The following is an 18,700-nucleotide window of genomic DNA, read 5'->3' as shown; positions in this document are numbered from 1 at the left end:
TATGTGATTTTTTTAGGGGGAAAGGTGTTTCTCTGCTGGTTTGAAGATATTTACCTGTGGCCTGCAAGTGTGTGAGCAGCGGGCTGTGACCACACTGGTGAATGTTGGTTTATCTGCATGCGTATCCACTGGGCTGACAATAGGCGGTCGTTGCTTGATGGGGGTGGAGGAAGGGAGACTTGGACTGCATCCCCCTTGCCCCATCATCCCAAACAGGACATGGACAATGTCAAGGTCAAGTGTACAGAGTATCTGTGAGGCAATTATTCCCATGAATGTCATTAGGGGCAAAGATCATGCCACACCAGGAGTGCCACCACTAAGAATGCCCTGCTATGGCTGCCACCTGCCTCACCTCTAAAGACATTGGCATCCGGAGCAGGGCTTTCTGACACAGATCCTAAAGAAAAGGTGTGTTAAGACCATAAGAAGAGCCTGCTGGATCAGGCCAATGGCCCATCTAGTCCAACATCTTGGCCAACTAGATGCCCCAATGGGAAACCCGCAAGCAGGACTCGAACACAAGCCTGTGGCTTCCAGCAACTGCACCACTGCCTCCGACCATGGAGGCAGAGCATAGCCATTGATCACCCTCTCCCCATGAATTTGCTCAGTATTCTTTTAAAGTCATCTAGGTTGGTGGCCACCACTGCCTCCTTTGTGGTGGAGTTCAATATGTGCTGCATGAGCCAGTGCTTTCTTTGATCTGTCCATAAATTTGCAAGGGAGCAGATGGTCCTTTGGATAACAAGTGTGGCTTGGCATGCCAGATCAAAACTTTAAAATGTTTTCTTTACCTTCAACTCTCAGGGACTGGTGTAGAGTGGACCAAGACCCCGTGGTGGCTGAGCATGGGGAATTGGGAATGGCAGCAAATACGATCTCACTGCTGAAAGCTTCCCATGCCAAATTCCCCCTCTGCCACCCATGTTTACATTTCAGAATTGCTGAGCCCTTGGGCCTCAGTGGTACAGCATCTGCTTTGCACGCTGGAGGTCCTAGGTTCAATCCCCAATGGCAGCATAGAATCATAGAATCCTATTCCAGGTAGGGTTTGAAATCTCCTGAAAGCCCAGGGGAGCCACAGCCAGTCAGCGTAGATAGTGGCTGGACTCTGCTTGGTGGAAGGTCAGATTTCAGTCAGGGTGCAAAGCCCTGCTCACCTCTATAAGCAAAGTAGCCATTTCCCAGGTCAGCCCAAGCTCATCATTCGGGATTCTTAAGAATATGGAATAAGGGTAATCCCACATTCACCACCTCTCAGATGCTATAAAAAATAATAAAAGTGCCTCTTTTCCTGTTTTCCAAATTGACATACTAGAAGGCTTAAGGTCAAGTCTGTAAAGGGTGTCAAAACCCAGAACTATTGGAAGACAAAAAAATTATAAAATGCAATAGACAAGCTGAGGGTAACCTCTGCTGAAGGAAGGAGAAAAAGCTGCTTTGGAAATCCTGAGTTGCAGGAACACCCAACATAACAGAAAACTGGCCAGTATTTTCCTTAACATTTAAAGGCTTATAGCTGGTAGACAAGCTTTTGCCAACCTGGTGCCCTCCAGCTATTTTGGGCTATAATTCTTATCAGCCTCAGTTGTAGTCCAGAACATGTGGAGGACATGAAGCTGGTGATGGCTGTTCTAATTTGTCAAAATATCACTTTTTGGCAATCCCTATTTAAAGTTTCGAAACCAGTTTCATTGAGGTATCGACAGACACTCAAGATTATGAAAGTGTCCTTCACAGGTTACACTTGTTCCTTATCATTCAGCTGTGAATTAAAAGGCCAGGAGAAGAAGACTCTTCTCCCCAAATGCACAGAGTTTACAATTCGACTGATCTAAACATCTTTTCATCTTCTGGTTACTCTTCAGAGCAACCAAGAGACTGGACAGGGCAATATAAAACACAGGTGCAATGCAAGACTCTTTCTCAGACACTGTAGCCATAACCCTGCCATGCCCTCTTCTGTTTGACAGTTCCACAGCTTGAGCTGTAGACTACTCACAACTCCCTCCTGGAATAAGGAAAGCTGTAATTTTACCTTGCAGTGGGTGTCAGGCCCATAAAAAAAGAAGCTGGCAACCTTGTCCCTGCCTTTTTCTCCCCCCAATAATATTTAATGTACAGGTGGACGTTGTTTTAACATTGTTTCAGCCAAAGATTTGTATTCTTAGTGTTCGGCACATTGAGAGCAAAAGCAGTCAAAGTAATGCATACAATATTTACCTTTCCTTAGTAGGTTATTTTCCAGCTAGATAAAAGTCAGAGTTTGTTCTACAGCTACACCTCTTCAGAACAATCAAGATGCATCATTGCAGTGCAAGAAAACATTCCACCCAGGCAAAACCACCTAAAGGGTGCACAGCAGGGTTGGCAAGGGTGTGTGGCTCGACAAGGCAAAACTCGTTCTGGGGGAAACTGCTGAAACAAAAAGGCTGAAGATCTCTCACCCCATTTTTACACAACAATGAAAGGGCCAGTAAGCCACTCATCAGCTACACCTTTTAATGTCAGATAGGGAGAATGATCTTTCAAGAGCCATAAAATATGCTTCTCCTAAATAAGACGTTCATTGTTAGCAAAGCTGTCAATCTTATACTAGGTTTTTCTGAATGTGTTGTGTGGTTATAAACTGCAGCAGGGGAGGGTGCTCTTGTGGTTGAATCCTGCTTTCAGGTTTCCCACTGAGGCACCTGCTTGGCCACAGTAAGAAGAGGATGCTGGACTAGATTGGCAGCTGCCCTAATTCAGGAGGCTGTTACGTTCTTAAATTCTTAACTGGCATATGCCTTGGTAATGCTGCTGCCATTTATAAATAACAGTTTTTAAAAAGCATTGTTGTATGACCCCAGCACCAATAATCATTATCTCTTTATCCAGGGAATGTGAATGAAACAAACCAGATTAATTTTGTGTGCGTGTGTTTAATTCTAGTTTTCTTTCATTTGTTGTTTTTCTTTCATTTTTTCGTTCTTGTGTGTTTTTGAAGTGTATGTTCTTGTTTAAATAAGTAAAAAATGTTTTTTAAAAAATACTGCTGCCATTACCAGTATTTCAGGAGCGCTGTATGTATTGTTTTTGTGCTATTGCAAAACTGACAAAGTTTCAGGAAGCATATGTAATTCTAGTCATGTGTATTTAAAAAAAAAAGTTTTGCTGATTTATTCGAAAGTCATTGGTAATTCTTTTAAGTACACAGTTTAGGGAATTTTCTGATTAAGTGGCCTATAATTTGTTTTCAAAATAAAAAACTGGTTTGTGTGGACTATGCCCATAAATGTGTCCTATAAATGAATATAATTCAGCAGGGGAAGATTTTCCCCATTTGCCGTGGGGAAGAGGATGAAGATTTGGTCGCTTCTCCATCATTATGGAAGGCTGAAGACAAAAGAGGCCTGCATCCCGTTGCTATGGAGACGGGATGAGTCAAGATGGTACCCGCTCAGACAGTAGGCCGAAAGAAGAAAGCGACCCTCTCTGTCTCTATGGCAGCAAGAAAGCCGCAGGCTCACCGCTTCTCGTCGCTATGGGAGACAGAGAGCGTTCCCTCTCCCCGCGTATTTTGGACTGAACCAATAGGATGTGGGGGTTCCTTACGCCCCTTCCATTGCAACGCCTACTTTCCCCCGCTCTGCCTCCTCCCCTCCTAGGTCCCGTTAGTTCGGGAGGTACCCGGATGGAGTGGCACGCATGCGCATAAGCTGACAGGCGCGACGCTGACAGGCACTGAGGAGGTGCTGGTGGGCCTCGCGTGAGGGGGTCGGGGGTGGGGAATAAATATATATACTTAAGGTGGGACGCGCTGAGGAGGAGTGAAGCGCCGTCATTTCCCCACGGAGGGAAAACCAGACAGGTGAGGGCGAAGGCGGGGCTGGAGGGGAGGTTGCTGTGGCAACATGGCCCCTCCCCTTCTTCGAAGAGGGCGGGGACAGAGGGCGAGGTGTGATGGCCACGCCCCCTCTCTTTAAATGAGTCCATCTGGAGGTACATATTAGTAGATCGCCCCTTTTGCGGGTGGGGCATTGTTGCCTGTTATTAAGTGGGGGAGAATCTGCTGGTGACTCCCCCTTTTTGGCGTCCGACCCAGAAAGGAAGCCCATTAACTATGGGTGGGTGGAGAGAGGGCAGAAGAAAGGAGGGCGAAGCATTTGCCACCCCACTCCCCACTGGACCACCTCCTGGGCGCCACTGGCTCAAACTTGGGTCTGCATATGTAACTGGTCTCCAGCTCCCATTAGCCCCAGCCACTAAGGCTGATGGTTAGAGGACTATTTGAGTTGTAGTTAAGCAAATAATCAGCCAGGGTGGCATAGTGATTTTGTGTGGGCTATTGGTGTAGTGGTTAGAGTGTTGGAGCAGGACCCGGGAGGCCAGGGTTCAAACTCCCTCTGCTTGGCCCTGATGCTCCACTGGGTGACCTTAGACAGCCACTGCCTCACAGGGTTGCTGTGGGGATTAAATGACGGAGAGAACCACATACGCTGCATTAAGCTCTTTGGAGAAAAAAGTGGGAAATATTTTTTTTTCTTTCCCACCCCTTTTTAAAAGAAAACAGTATCTAAAAACGACTAAACCACAATAAAGAAATATACTCATTAAAACCAGCATAAAAACAATGCAGAGAAAAATCTAAAACAATCTCCTGGATCCAGATTTGGAAAAGGGTGGTCCATTTTGTGGCCCCTCCCTTTTGTTTGTGTGGCATCTCTCTGCCCTTTATCATCTAAAGCCAGAGAAACAGAGGCTATACATAGCTTGATCTTTTAGATCTGTGAGTGTGGGTTGAGTGTGGCATGTTTCTCTGGGCAGAGGGATTTTTTTCTTTTTAATTTTATTTATTGCATTTATAGCCCATCTTTCCTTCAAGGAGCTCAAAGTGGCAAAGCGGCCTGTCCCCATTTTATTTGTGCAGTGGCCCAGTGAGGTACAATAGGCTGAAAGATAGTGGTTGGCCAAAGTTGCCTAGTAGAGTGTTGTGGCTGTATGGGCATTTGAACTTCGGTTGCTGTAGTCTGATGTCAATCAAGTTGGCAGTTTTCAAATTGTCCCTTGGGTGGGGGAGAGAAGAAGTTTGGGAACCACTGGCCTATATGCATGCAGTTTTGCGGGGCGTATACATTCTGCTGGCTATTCTGCTGGCACAGGCTGCGTGGCTTAATCACAACTTTAGTGGCTCTGATACACAACAAGTCTGTCTAGCACAGTGGCACACTACACCTGTTGCGATACCTAGCTGAAAAACAGCCTGGAGCCGCCTTGCCTCTCATCATCCATATAATTGGTGCACCTGCGTCCAGGACCCTGTGGGCAGGACTGGTGTTGTGATCTGCACTCTGCTCCCCCTGGACAGCAGAGGAGGGAGAAAAGTGGCTCCTTTGGTCCCTTATGGCTGAAGCAAAAAAGAGCCATAAACTAAACCGGCTCTGCTTCACTTTTGTTGAGCCTCCTGAGCAGCCCTTTCTGCTAATCCACTCAGATGGAATGACTGTGGATTCCCATTGTGAGAACTTTACTAACAGTGGCAGGTGGTGCCCATTGGGGCTGATGGGGCGGAAGGCAGGCAGCCCAATAGAAGGTGCAGCCAGAACCAATAACAGGCAGGGCCAACTCATCCTATTTTTGTCCCCATTCTCTTCCTCCCTGCTGGGTTTGACAAGGGCAACACTGAGATTAAGGAAGAAGAGGAGGCTGCCAGCTAGGCCACTTCCTGGGCTGGTTGTAAGTAAGAAGACAGGCAGATCAGGGCTGGATGAGGACAGACAGAGAATGGTGAGGTGCTGCTCCATTTGCCCTAATGGACCAGCCTCCACTGTCTTTATGTAAGAACTTTAAACTGATCTATAGGTGGTGGGCAACAGCAGAGTAGAAGACTTTAAAGACCACTGTGTAAGAAAGTTATACACCGAAAGTTGTTGAGCTTTTCTTTTAGGAGGCCACCGGATCTAAGGTCCAGAACAAAGTGCCACCTTTTGGAAATTTCCCCAGGCGTCAGTTCCACCTTTGTAATGTCAGGGAAAGTCCGGGCGTGTGGCAGCTCTAAGTATGGTGTAGTGCAGGCATAGGCAAACTCGGCCCTCCAGATGTTTTGGGACTACAACTCCCATCACCCCTACCTAACAGGACCAGTGGTCAAGGATGATGGGAGTTGTAGTCCCAAAACATCTGGAGGGCCGAGTTTGCCTATGTCTGGTATAGTGGTTAGAGTGCTGGATTACGATCAGGGATACTAGGCTTCTAATCACCACCAAGTCAGCCATGAAGTTTATTGGGTGACCATTGGAGCAGTCACTATATCTCAGCTTAACCACAGGGTTGTTGTGAAGATAGAATGGAGAGGTGGAAATAGTGTGTGGACCAACCTTGAGCTTTATAGTGATTCTAGCTTAGTGCTGGCAGTTTCAGGCAGTGTAGATTCTCAGCCCTTCTTGGAGATTCCAGAAATTGAAACTGGGATCTTCCGCAAGCTGGTGTTCTATCACTGAGCTACAATCCTTCCTCTTTGAAATTTGCTGTATTTCTGTGCTGTTGAGAGAAATCTACCTATTCCCCTGGCTATTCAGTGTGATCCTTTATTTACTGTGTTTTGACAGACATTCCCTTTGCCCACTCAGAGGCTCATGATCTAAGGGCATAGCTTCTTGTGTTCTTGGGACTGCATTAAACAAAATATGCCAGAATAACAGCTGGAGAAATATTTCAAATTCCTAAGGGTCAGCACTGCAGTTTCAAAGCAGTGCCAGACATATGGGACGTCTTGAAGGTTGGTTTGAATATTTCCCCCCTCCTTAAGCAGAGAATGGAATCAGTGGTAGCTGAGAGATTTGTGTCTGGTGGTCCCTTGCATCATTTAAAAAAATGAAGGGGTTAAGGTCTTTCTAAATCAAGTAAGAACAATTTTATTGCTAAGTTCTTCCATCTGAAGGTTGACATTTGAAATATTCTTTCAGCTGGGCAGCAATTTTCACAGCAACAAGGAAATCTTGCAGGTAGCAGAAAACAACAATGATTTCTGTGGCATTTTGAAGACTTTTAAATTTATTTTATGACAAACTCTTGTGGGAAGCTCTTGCCTTTAAAAATGTGTTAGCTTTTAAGGTGCCACAAGATTTGTTTTCACTGCAACAGGCTAACTCTAACCACCCAACATCAGTTGTAGGAAATGATTTATCCAGCTATGTGGAGAGGTGACAAAATTGCTTGTTGAGGCATTATGAGGAAGTGATCTAATAGTAAGTGATTTGTAAATTGGGAGAACATCTTCCTACGTAATGGAATCAATTAGATGAGACTGTCTTTCAAGCTCAATTTAGAACAGTAGTTTCGATGAAGCTGCACACCAGACCTTTGCAGCTTACCAGTTTGGGGCTCTGAAACAGATGAAATGAGAGGAAATCTCTGCAAATAAATAAATAAATAAATAAAGTGCAGAGAGGTTTATTCTGTTTGGCCATTTGAGGTGGACTGTGAAAGATATCAATAGATTTCATTACGATGAAATCGGATGAATTTATTTGGGACATTGCTGGCCAAAATTGTGCTGGTTTGAGCTCACTGTCCTGCAATGTACTGACTCCTTGAGAGCTGCTGTTTTGATTGCCTTTTTGTGTCCATGTGGTAACTTTGCCCAATTCCCTTGTGTAGGCTCATGCCTTTTTGCCATCTAGAGAGAAAAATAGCCAGTTTGTGTCTCCTCCAGCCTGAAGTGCAGGGGTTGGAAATTCATTCTGTAGTACAAACGGATCCCCTTGCAATCAGTCCAGCTGACTTACCGGTACTTTCATTTCAGACGTTCAGGCAAACCTCCTTATTCCAGTGCCAGTTGCTTGCAGTGCTGACGTTCTGCTCCGTTACATGTCAGGATTTGTCTGGACGACCGAGAAATGAAATGGTTATAAGAAGCAATTTCAGCGATCTCTGCATGCACGTCAGAACCCAGGTTAAGCTAACTTAAAAATTGAGTCCCCATCCCTTTTCTGATTGACCATTAGTATGCCTAACTTGATTCTGAATTTCTATGCTGCTGCCAAAACCTCCTCCCCCCCCAATTCCCCCCGTTTCCCCACTATTAATAATGTTGGTGGAACTCTGTGGATCGGGCAAGGAATGCTTTCCTTTGTCCATTTCAAAAGGGGCTTGGAGGGGCAGTGTGGTGTTGGGGAACCACAGGCTAGTGGGGCGTGGCCAAGCGCACGCTGAACCAGTCAGACAGCACCTTCGGTTGACAGCTGTGTGGATTGCCAAATGGCTGCTCAGCAGCAGGTGTCCCCAGCAGCTAATCAGATTTGAGCAAGTAAAATGACAGCCTGGGCAGCCGAGAGCAGGTTGAGCTGGTTAGGCGGCCAATAAGAGCGGCTGTCTCCTCCAGTGAGGGACTCTCTGGCTGTGAAAGCTGACAGGGAGGTTTCCTGGCGCTGCTGTGCAAATTGGATCCCCTCCCCGCGTGCGCGTGTGCTCCTGACTGGCAGCAGATAGAACAGTCCTGTGTGTTGTGACTCACTCCTGAGAATAGCAATGACACTCGTAAAGGGTTGGCGTGGAGCATCTCTGGGTGCCTGCTGCCCCTCAGTGGCCTTTCTTTATTAAGGAAAGCGCCCCTTCCCCTGCTGTGGTCTCCCATCCCAATGAACATGGCCCTTGTCTCCCTGCCAGCTTTGCCACGGCTGCCCGCCCAGCAGACCTGCTTACAAGAGCCGGAGGGATGGTGGTAGTCACGGGGCAGACCAAAGTGAGCGATGCCATGTCGAGTTCGGATGCGGAGGATGACTCTCAAGAGCCTGCCACGCCGACGGCCACCCAGGCAGAGCACGCCCTGTCCCTCCTGCCTCAGCAGGTGAGTGAGCTGGTGCCTCTTGCATCCTGGTTGCTTCAGTTTTCAGGGGCTGCCGCTGGAATGGTCCTCTCCCTGGAGGCTTCCCCAGAGTGACACTGAGGATCAGCTTCTTTCAGAAACAATACTCTGCTTTCAGTCTGGCTTGTAGTGGTGGGCGCAGGGTCAAGCCCCAGAATCAGTGGTTCCCAAAGTGGGTGGTACCACCCCCTGGGCAGAGTGGTGGGATTACCCAGGGAGGCACTAAGAGGCAAGGAGGTGGCAGGGGGATGCTGGAGGTATAAATGACTATTCAAGTTCAGCAGTTTTGTTGATTGGATTAAACTCAATAGTGTTAATTGGATTTTGAGTAAATGTGCAATTGTTACTGTTTTGAATTTTATTCTGCTTTTATCTGCTGGAGTGGGTTGTGTAAACCACTATTCTGAATAATGTTTTTTATAGGTTTCGGTATGGTTGAGTGTACGGAACCAAGGGGGGGGGTGGCCCAAAAAAGTTTGGAAACCACTGCCCTAAATTGACTTACTTTTTAAAAAATGAATATTACTGATTTCTTGTTTTTGTAACCCATCCTGAGCTTGAAGGGTGGGATAAACTAGAAGCTGTTCACAAATCATGACTTTCAAAACAACTTTGATTTTAAAAAGTATTTAAACCTAGCATTTTTAATACCCTGGCTGCTAAGCTTTTTCCAGCCTCAAGACTGAGAAAACTCAGTGTAAGTTAGCAATATTCAGACTTGTTAGGTTTCCTGGCATTAGCATGTTCTGTACACCCAACTAGGGGGTGACAGGTGGAGTCTGGGCACAAAATGAGCAGTTGAGCGGATATCAGTCCACTGGGTTCATCACATCACTGTCCTGTTTTTGCAGCTGAGGGAAAACAGGAGACTTACAAACTCCTGCTAAGCTATGTTTGCTTGGTGGCTTGCAGTTCTGAGTAGTTGAAAACCCCTACAGTCTGCAGCTCCAGCTGATCTTGGAGATGGATGTGCAGAACTGGGTGCAAGTGCCAGCCCAGAGCGACTGATCGCTTGCCCTCTCTCTGACTCTGCCAGTGCCACCCTTCCTTGTCTCCTCACAGTCTGCCTCCTGCTTCTGCCTTCTACACAAAGTCATCTGCTGCTGAGTCATTTTTGAGCAGTGACATGAGCCTAAGAGGAGCCCTGCAGGATCAGTCCAAAGGTCCACCTAGCCCTGTGCATCCTGCCTTCTGCAGTAGCCGACCAGGTGCCTCCATGAAACCCACCATGTACAGGGCGGCAAGGTGACAGCTCTCTCTCGTGCTGTTGCTCCCCTGCATCTGGTACCCAGTGACATCCTGAGCCTGGGAATGCCATATAGGGGTGGGAGTGAACCTGCACCGGGCTTTGGTGCTTCATGGCTAGACAGCAGCTATGGTCCAAGGTATATTGACCAATCTGAGACTGGTGCACCAACTGGGAATTTCAGACCTGGAGGCATGTGCAATAGGCTGTGTGGTGCTACCCCTTGAAGGGATGCGGGTGGTGCTGTGGTCTAAACCACTGAGCCTTGGGCTTGCCGATCAGAAAGTTGGCTGTTCAAATCCCTGCGACAGGGTGAGCTCTCGTTGCTTGGTCCCAGCTCCTGCCAACCTAGCAGTTTGAAAGCACGTCAACGTGCAAGTAGATAAATAGGTACTGCTCTGGCGGGAAGGTAAACGGCGTTTCCGTGCGCTGCTCTGGTTCAACAGAAGCGGCTTAGTCATGCTGGCCACATGACCCTGAAGCTGTCTGCGAACAAACGCTGGCTCCCTCGGCCAGTAAAGCGAGATGAGCACTGCAATCCCAGAGTCGTCCACGACTGGACTTAATGGTCAGGGGTCCCTTTACCTTTACCCCTTGAAGCATCTCCTAAGACACTTCAGGCAGTTGATGATGTGTCAGTATAAAGAAAAAGTGCAGCGTTTGGGACTCTTTAGTTTAGAGAAAAGGTGAGGAAGAGGTGGCAAAATACAAGTTTATAAAATTATGCATGGCATGGGGAAGGTGGATAGAGAAATTTTTTTCTGCCTCTCTCATAACACTAGAACTCGTGGACATCCAATGAAACTGAAGGGTGGAAGATTAAGAACAGGTAAAAAAAAAGCCATTCTTCACAGAGCACATAGTTAAACTGCCCCCTTGTTTTTGTTTTTTAAAAATTAAAGTTTCAAGCTGTCCCTTTGTTTTTATCTGCCCTGCGTTCATCTTTTTTATTGTTCTTAACTGATTTTACTGTTTTGCTCATGTTATTTTATTTTGTAAATAGATTAGTAATTAGGAAGGAAAGATATACACTCTCTTAAAGAAGTAAAATATAGACCACTTCCCTCTTCTCAAATGTGTCTAGTCCCCTTTTAAAGCCCTCTGAGCTGGTGGCCACTGCCCATATCTTGCAGCAGGGATTTTCACAGCGTGTGACAAAGTCCTCTCTTTTGCCTGCCCTGAATCTCTCACCCTTCAGCTTCCTAAGATTACCCAATCAGGTTCTAGTATTCTGAGAGTCAGCATGGTGTAGTGGTTAACATCTCAGACTAGAACCTTGGAGACCAGGGTTAAAATCCCCACTTGGCCATGAAGCTCTCACAGTGGGTGACTTTAGGGGCAGTCATTACCTCTCTGTTTAACCTACCTCACAGGGTTGTTGTGAGGATAAAATGGAGAGGAGGAAAACTATGTATGGCACCTTGAGTTCCTTGGAGGAAAATTTGGGATACAGATGCAATAAAATAAAAATCAAAAGTATAAAAAGAGGGAGAAATATGTTCATCTACTTTCTCCACACTGGCTTGTTTGTATTCAGTGCAGCCTGAATTAACTTGATCCATCACTGCAAGGAACTGCATACCCCCTAAATCTGTTCTAGGGGGCAGATTTGGGTAGGATGTGGGGCATGGGGAAGATTGGGAAGTTTTATTGGGCAAGCATAAATTTTTCAAGTGATGGGAAATGATACAGCCAACCTACATGCTGAATTTCGACAAAAATTGTTTCTTCCTCCCAGTTCCCTGAAGTGGTGCCACTGAATGTTGGAGGAGCTTATTTCACTACCAGGTTGTCAACACTGCGGCGCCACGAAGACACAATGCTCTCGGCTATGTTCAGTGGCCGACACTACATCCCAACAGATGCGGAGGGGAGATACTTTATTGACCGAGACGGGAAGTTCTTTGGGTATGTCTTCTTTGCCTGTGGCACTCCCTTAGCTACAAAAGCTCCAGGAACAAGGCAGTTCCTCTGTCCCTTGGAGGCAGTGTGAGCTGTATGCCCCTTCTACCTTCGCAGTCATGTTCCCATAGGGGTAAGGGGAACTGCTCTAGGCGGCCAAAGAGCAGCAGCTGGCAAGGTGGCATCTAGACTTCCAAGAAAGGAGATTCCAACTAAACATGAGAAAGAACCTTCTGATGGGAAGAGCTGTTCAACAGTGGAACGGACTCTCTCAGAAGGTGGTGGATTCCTTCATTTGGGGTTTTTAAGCAGAGGTTGGATGACTGTCAGAGATTCTTTCGCTGTGATTCCTTTGCTGCAGTGGGTTGGAGCAGATGACCTTTGGAGTCTGTTCTAACTTTACAAGTCTGTGCTGCTGTTATTCTAAGAACTGGGGGTAATTGTTTTGAAGGACAATGTTGGTGGAGCTGTTTGTGGTCAGAATGTCTGCACTCTGCTGGACCAGGGCTCCCTGACATATTCCTGTGGTTGGAGGTATATATTGTATTACTGGAAGTGGTGGATTACATATTTTTAGGCACCAGGCAAAAACATTTCTCTTCTGACAGGCCTTTGGCTTTTAATTATCTGTGGCCTCTTTATTACTTTATTAAACTTAAACCCCACCTTTTTCTCCAAGGAGTCCAAGGTGATGTATGTGGTTCTCATCCTGCCTCATTTAATCCCCCAGAACAACCGTGTGAAGTAGGTTAGGCTGACAGGCAGTTAATGGCCCAAGGACACAACCAGTGAACTGCATGGCTGAGTGCAGATTTGAACCCTGGTCTCCCGGTCCTAGTCTGACACTCTAAAAAAAAGTACACTACACTGGCTCTCTTGAGTGGGTGGGATGTCTTAATCTTGCCTTTTAAAAATGCAAATTTGCTTTAAGTCTTTTTTATCTGTTTTGTTTAATGCTAGTTTTGATGTAAATGCTATTTAATTCTTTCTGAGAATCAGTTTGAGTTGCTTTTGTAAAAAAGTGACTACCGTAATAAGTTTAATCAATCAATCAATAATACCATATTGGCCCGAATAGAAGCTGCACCCGAATATAAGCTGCACCTTTAAAATTAGAGGGGGGAAAAGAAAAGAAAAAATACCCGAATATAACCTGCCCCATTCCTCGCTGCTCCTGGCTGCATACTGAGTGGGGGAGCCGTGCTGTGTTGCCAACAGCCTTTCCCCTTCCTCGCTCTCTTCCTTCCTAGCCTTGGGGGAGAGGATGGGGGACTATGCGTGGGGTGGGCGCCTCTTTGCCACGCTCCTGGCGCTGTTTGCCTCGTGCTCCTGGCTGCATACCGTAAGGTTGCGAATATAAGCCGTGCTTTAACTTTTCATGGTCGTAATTTGGGGGGAAAGCGAGGCTTATGTTCAGGCTAATACAGTAATAATAATATGAATGGAAACTGCATAAGAGCTTCAGCTCAAGAGATGGTTGGAATGGGGTGGGGCACCCTTCGGATTTTCCGTCTCATGCCCTGTCTTTGAGCGCTGGACAGGGTCAGACGGCAAGTAACAGATCCCCTTTGTTTGTGCTGCATGTGGTCACTAATAGGATTGATTAGTCAAAGTGACTGTGCTGCTTTTGCCTCTGGAAACAGGATATTAAAAGGTTCTTCAGCCCTTGGAATGCTGACCTTCCTGTTTCAGAATAAATGTGTAATATCCTGACCTTGCAAAGTCAGCTACTTAAATTAGTGCTGCCATGCGTCCGGAATTTCCCAGACATAGCTGGGATTCAGTCATCGGAAATGGCATCTGGGTGGAAATAGCTGAAATATCCAGGAAAATCCAGACATATGGGAAGCCATGTCAGAAGTATAGATTTAGCTGAATTCCCTTGAAAATAGCTCAAAGCCTCATGGCGGGGTTTTGTTTTTGTTTTTTGCTAAAAAAACTCAACAACTTTTGTGTCTGGATTTTCATTTTTTGAAATATGGCAACCCTCCAAGTAGACCCCATCTTATTTTGTTCCTATATCCCGACTTTTAAAATAGAAATGGCTGAAAACTCAGAAACACATGTGCAGTGTTATCTTGACAAACATGAAGACAGTATGATTCCCCTTGAGAGAATTTCCCTCTCGGGGCTAGCCCCAAAGGCCTGCAGCATTTGTTCCACCATGTGCATCCCAGAATCCCCTGTGGTATATGGCTGCTTCATTGAAACATGTTGGATCTAAGCATCTGCTTGGGTTGCTTGGGCCAGTTGGAGTTTCTTGGGTGAAGATAATTCTAGCTTTAATAACATTGTATTATCTAGTCTTTAACTTTTCATGGCGTGCCTGGCGTGCTCTGGTCCATGGAGTCACGAAGAGTCGGACACGACTAAACGACTAAACAACAACAACAACAAATTATCTAGTCTAGAGCAAATGCAATATATAGTATTAATAAAAGTTAGAGTATGATAAAGTAAGATAAAAAAATCTGCCCTATATCCTTTGAACCCTTTTGCATATTCCCAGAGGTAAGAGTTCCACAGTTTGGGAAACGCTGATCTAACCAATTAGTCTATTGAAAGCTACAGCCCCAGTTTTGAACACATTGCCTGCAATGTAATGAAAAGGAGATGGGGTGTGTGTTTTGGGAACAGGTAGCCATCAACCAATCTGTATACTCAAGTTTCTTCTGCCTTTTCTTTTTTTAGGGATGTGCTCAATTTCCTACGGTCTGGCGACTTGCCTCCAAGGGAACGCGTGAGGGCAGTTTACAAGGAAGCCCAATATTATTCCATTGGACCCTTGCTAGACCTTCTTGAGGAGCTCCAGCCCCTCAAAGGAGAAAAAGTCCGGCAGGCTTTCCTGGGCTTGATGCCATATTACAAAGGTAAATTGAAGGGGTGGGGGCAGGAAGCTTGTGGGTGTGTCTTGCAGCAGGCCAGAATGCTTTTGAAATGGTACCCTCCCAATGTTTTGAACTGCAACAGAGGCAGATTTAGGGCAGTGCAAGTGGTGTGGTTGCACCAGGTGCCATAAGGGTGTCAAATGGCACAGGGTAGCATATTTCTAAGGTCTGCCCCTGACTGCAACTCCCATCACCTGCAGCCAGCATAGCCATATAATAAAGGTAAAGGGACCCCTTATCATTAGGTCCAGTTGTGGCCGACTCTGGGGTTGTGGCGCTCATCTCGCTTTATTGGCCGAGGGAGCCGGCGTACAGCTTCCGGGTCATGTGGCCAGCATGACTTAGCCGCTTCTGGCGAACCAGAGCAGCGCACGGAAATGCAGTTTACCTTCCCACTGGAGCGGTACCTATTTATCTACTTGCACTCTGACGTGCAGGAGCAGGGACCGAGCAACGGGAGCTCACTCCGTCGTGGGGATTCGAACTGCCGACCTTCTGATCGGCAAGTCCTAGGCTCTGTGGTTTAACCCACAGTGCCACCTGTGTCCCAGCCATGTAATACTTGGTCTGAAAGGAGCTTGGTTGTGCTGGTTGGGGCTGTGGAAGGTTGAAACCTGAAACGTCTGAAGGCACCCGTTTGAGGAACGCGCATCTTCTTAATGTTTGTTTTTTCACACACCTCTCTTCCTTGCTTTTCAGAGCACCTGGAGCGGATTGTGGAGATTGCAAAGCTGCGCGCCATGCAGCGGAAGGCCCGCTTTGCCAAGCTGAAGATCTGCGTCTTCAAGGAGGAGATGCCCATCACGCCCTACGAGTGCCCTCTCTTCAACTCCCTGCGCTTTGAGCGGAGCGAGGGCGAGGCCAAGCTCTTTGAACACCACTGTGAGGTGGACGTGTCCTTTGGGCCCTGGGAGGCCGTGGCGGACGTGTACGACCTCCTCCACTGCATCGTGACGGACCTCTCCAGCAGGGGCATCACGGTGGACCACCAGTGCATTGGGGTCTGCGACAAGCACCTGATCAACCACTACTACTGCAAGCGCCCCATTTACGAGTTCAAGATCACGTGGTGGTGAGCCCAACTGGGCGTGGGAAGAGGTAGCTGGCTGGTTTTGCCGTCTTCTCCATGGCCTTGTTGCCCTGCGTTCCGAGAAACGGTGGCACTGCTGATAGCGTGCTGGAGTCTTATCTTGGCAGGAGAACTTGACCTCCATTCATAGCTATGCAGAAAACTGGGGTCTCTCCTGTGATTCTTGCTTCAAGGAAGAGAAATCCTTCTGGAAGGACACATGCTACTGTGGCTGACACATAGGGTCCCAGTAGAGGTATATGCCAGTTGGTGTGTATTGAGGTTTTTGGAAGGGCTCTAACCCACAATTGAAGCCTTTTTTGGCCCATGCTGGTCTCACTTGCCTGCACTTGCCTAGGGGACACCGCCACACCGTTGCACAATCTTCCTTCCAACTGCACCCCTGGAGACATAGTTAGCTGTTTTATAGCCACCTGGCGATGGAAGTGCACAGGAGCACTTTATTTTTACACCACTTCCACTGGCATGTGACTTTTTGCTGCTGTTCCGACCTTCAGGACAGAAGGACAAAGTACTTTTCAGAGATGCTGAGGTTTCAGAAGTGAATTATCTCTACAAATGTCTGAACTTTCTCTGTGTTAAATCCCTGCTTTATTTATGCATCTGTATTGGTTAATTCTTTTACGTGTTTGTGTTGAAATTTAATTTATTTCCACTCCCCTGACCCCAAAGGGCAGGTGTTGGGTGGTTCTTTTTAACTCCTTGGTGCTTGCTCAGACCGCATAGGTTGCATTCGTAAATGAATTCAAAAATAACGGTTATATATATAAAAAATGTGCCTGTTTATTGCTTTGGGTGCTTTAGCTGTTGACTATACCTGGATGGAAATTTCTCCCGCACTTTGATGAAGTGTCAGTGAGCCAGCCCCAAATCTCATGGCCAGAAGTTACTGTTAGCATGGAAACTTTCTCAGCTTTGGCGATGGCTGGCATGCTTCTTTGGGGATTGGAGCATGCAGGATCATCGCAGCCAAATGTTTTATTGGATTGGCCTGTTATTGGCTAAAATCAAGATGGCTGAATTAAGAGCACATGATTAAACTGCGGAACTTTCCGCCACAGGAGGCAGTGATGACCACCAATTTAGATGGTTTTAAAAGAGGATTGGATAAATTCATGGAGGAAAGGGCTATCGATGGCTGAAAGCCACAGTGATTATGCTCTGCCTCCATGGTCAGAAGCAGTAATGCTTCTGAATACCAGTTCTGGAAGCAACAAGAAGGGAGAGGGCTCTTGTGCTTGGATCCTGCTTGTGTGCTTACCAAAAGAAGCATCTGGTTGGCCACTGTGAGAAAAGGATGCTGCACTAGATGGGCCGTTGGCCTGATCCAGCATGGCTTATGTTCATTCATTTCAGTGAGTCTACTCTGAGTAAAACTTAGTTGAATGCCACCCAGTGGAAATTATTTCCAGGGAGACACGTGATTAGAGTAGTCTGGGGTTCTATGAATTGTTCTCATCCCTCTCCCCCTGCCCTCCCGGTACAAATAAGCTGATGTTCGTTTATGGGGAGATAAAAAAGGATTCTGAGCATACTCCTTTAGTAGATTTGGCAAGCAATTCATTATGACTGTTAAAACATTTCTTTAAGAGTATATTTTACCCAGATGTCTCTATGCATTACGACCTTCAATGCCTTCTGCAAAAATGAGAAATGTAAATGGATTTGCAAGGTGGGAGTTATTTGTTGTCTTCAAACAGTGGATATTGCAATGATAAAACCATTCAAGTATGTTATTTCACCTCTCTCCCCTTTTACAGCCCATATTTTGTATTGAAACGTGTTGTGTCTCAGTAACGTGCAATAAATTATCTCACTATGGTCACTATCTAACTGCGCTCACAATTATCTTTTTTTAAGGCTGCCAAACACTAAAAGCAGGGCTGGGTGGGTATCATAATATGCTCCTCCCTTAAGGAGACCCCCTACCACTTTTATTTTCTGCCAGAATAGCTTCAAAAAACAACAACAAGCTAGTCTCTGTCCTCAGGTTTACAACCCAAAAAAAGCAATGAAAGATGAGGGGAAAGGGGCAGGTAGGGAGGAGGAAAAAAGCACTCTCAGGTATCAGTTCTTGAAGCTGTAGCTCTTAAAATAGTTCTGGCAGCCAGCCAACATGATGTTCTCCAAATGACAGACACTAACTGTCACCATTCCTGGTAACTGGCAATGCTGGTATAATGATAATTATTTACATTTTATATCCCACCATTGCTTCCAAGGAGCTCAAGGTGGAGTATATTGTTCTCCCCACTTCCCATTTTATCTTCACAACAACCTTGTGAGGTAGGTTAGGCTGAGATAGGGCTGAGCAGGGATTTGAACCCCGGTGTCCCATGCCCTAGCCTGACACGAACCACTACACTACTGCTTGATGGGGCTTGGAGTCCAACATATGAAAGGGCACAATGATGCCTACCCCTTGTGCATGCCATAACAGATGAGTGGGATATTAATAGATAATAATAATAGACAGGGTGAGGGGGTACAATTTTTAAAAAAATAATAGACAGCAAAACTACCTTTTAGCTGCTCAGGCGCGTAGGATGGTGAACAGAACAATTTACAGTATCCCCAATTCTCAGCACTCTTATCTTTCTCTCTGTGTGTTTGTAAAAACAGCTCCCAAATATCCCCGCCCCCCCAAAAACCCTGACTTTCATTACTTTAAAAAAAAAAATCTATATCAGGAATGGGGAACTTTCCGCACTCACGCTCTTCCCTCC

The 18,700-nt window shown here is 46.3% G+C and overlaps 1 protein-coding gene across 2 annotated transcripts; it reads left to right on the top strand.

Moving 5' to 3' along the window:
- Positions 1 to 3,716: 3,716 nt before the first annotated feature.
- KCTD7 (potassium channel tetramerization domain containing 7) lies at positions 3,717 to 17,807 on the top strand. 2 transcript variants are annotated; one of them, XM_080984043.1, is made up of 6 exons: positions 3,717 to 3,853; positions 7,787 to 7,936; positions 8,650 to 8,830; positions 11,833 to 12,002; positions 14,688 to 14,866; positions 15,584 to 17,807. In XM_080984043.1, exons 3-6 carry the CDS (start codon positions 8,699 to 8,701, stop codon positions 15,958 to 15,960), a joined length of 858 nt encoding a protein of 285 aa, XP_080840169.1. In that variant the 5' UTR covers positions 3,717 to 3,853; positions 7,787 to 7,936; positions 8,650 to 8,698; the 3' UTR covers positions 15,961 to 17,807. The 2 variants fall into 2 exon arrangements, with proteins under 2 accessions (XP_080840169.1, XP_080840170.1); XM_080984044.1 differs by lacking the exon at positions 7,787 to 7,936 and having other exon boundaries at positions 3,733 to 3,853.
- The last annotated feature ends 893 nt before the right edge of the window (positions 17,808 to 18,700 follow it).

This window comes from Podarcis pityusensis, assembly GCF_964106645.2.
Source record: "Podarcis pityusensis genome assembly, chromosome: 15".
Lineage (NCBI taxonomy): Eukaryota > Metazoa > Chordata > Lepidosauria > Squamata > Lacertidae > Podarcis > Podarcis pityusensis.
The sequence above is the reverse complement of the archived record's forward strand: the minus strand, read 5'-3'. Positions and strand labels throughout refer to the sequence as shown.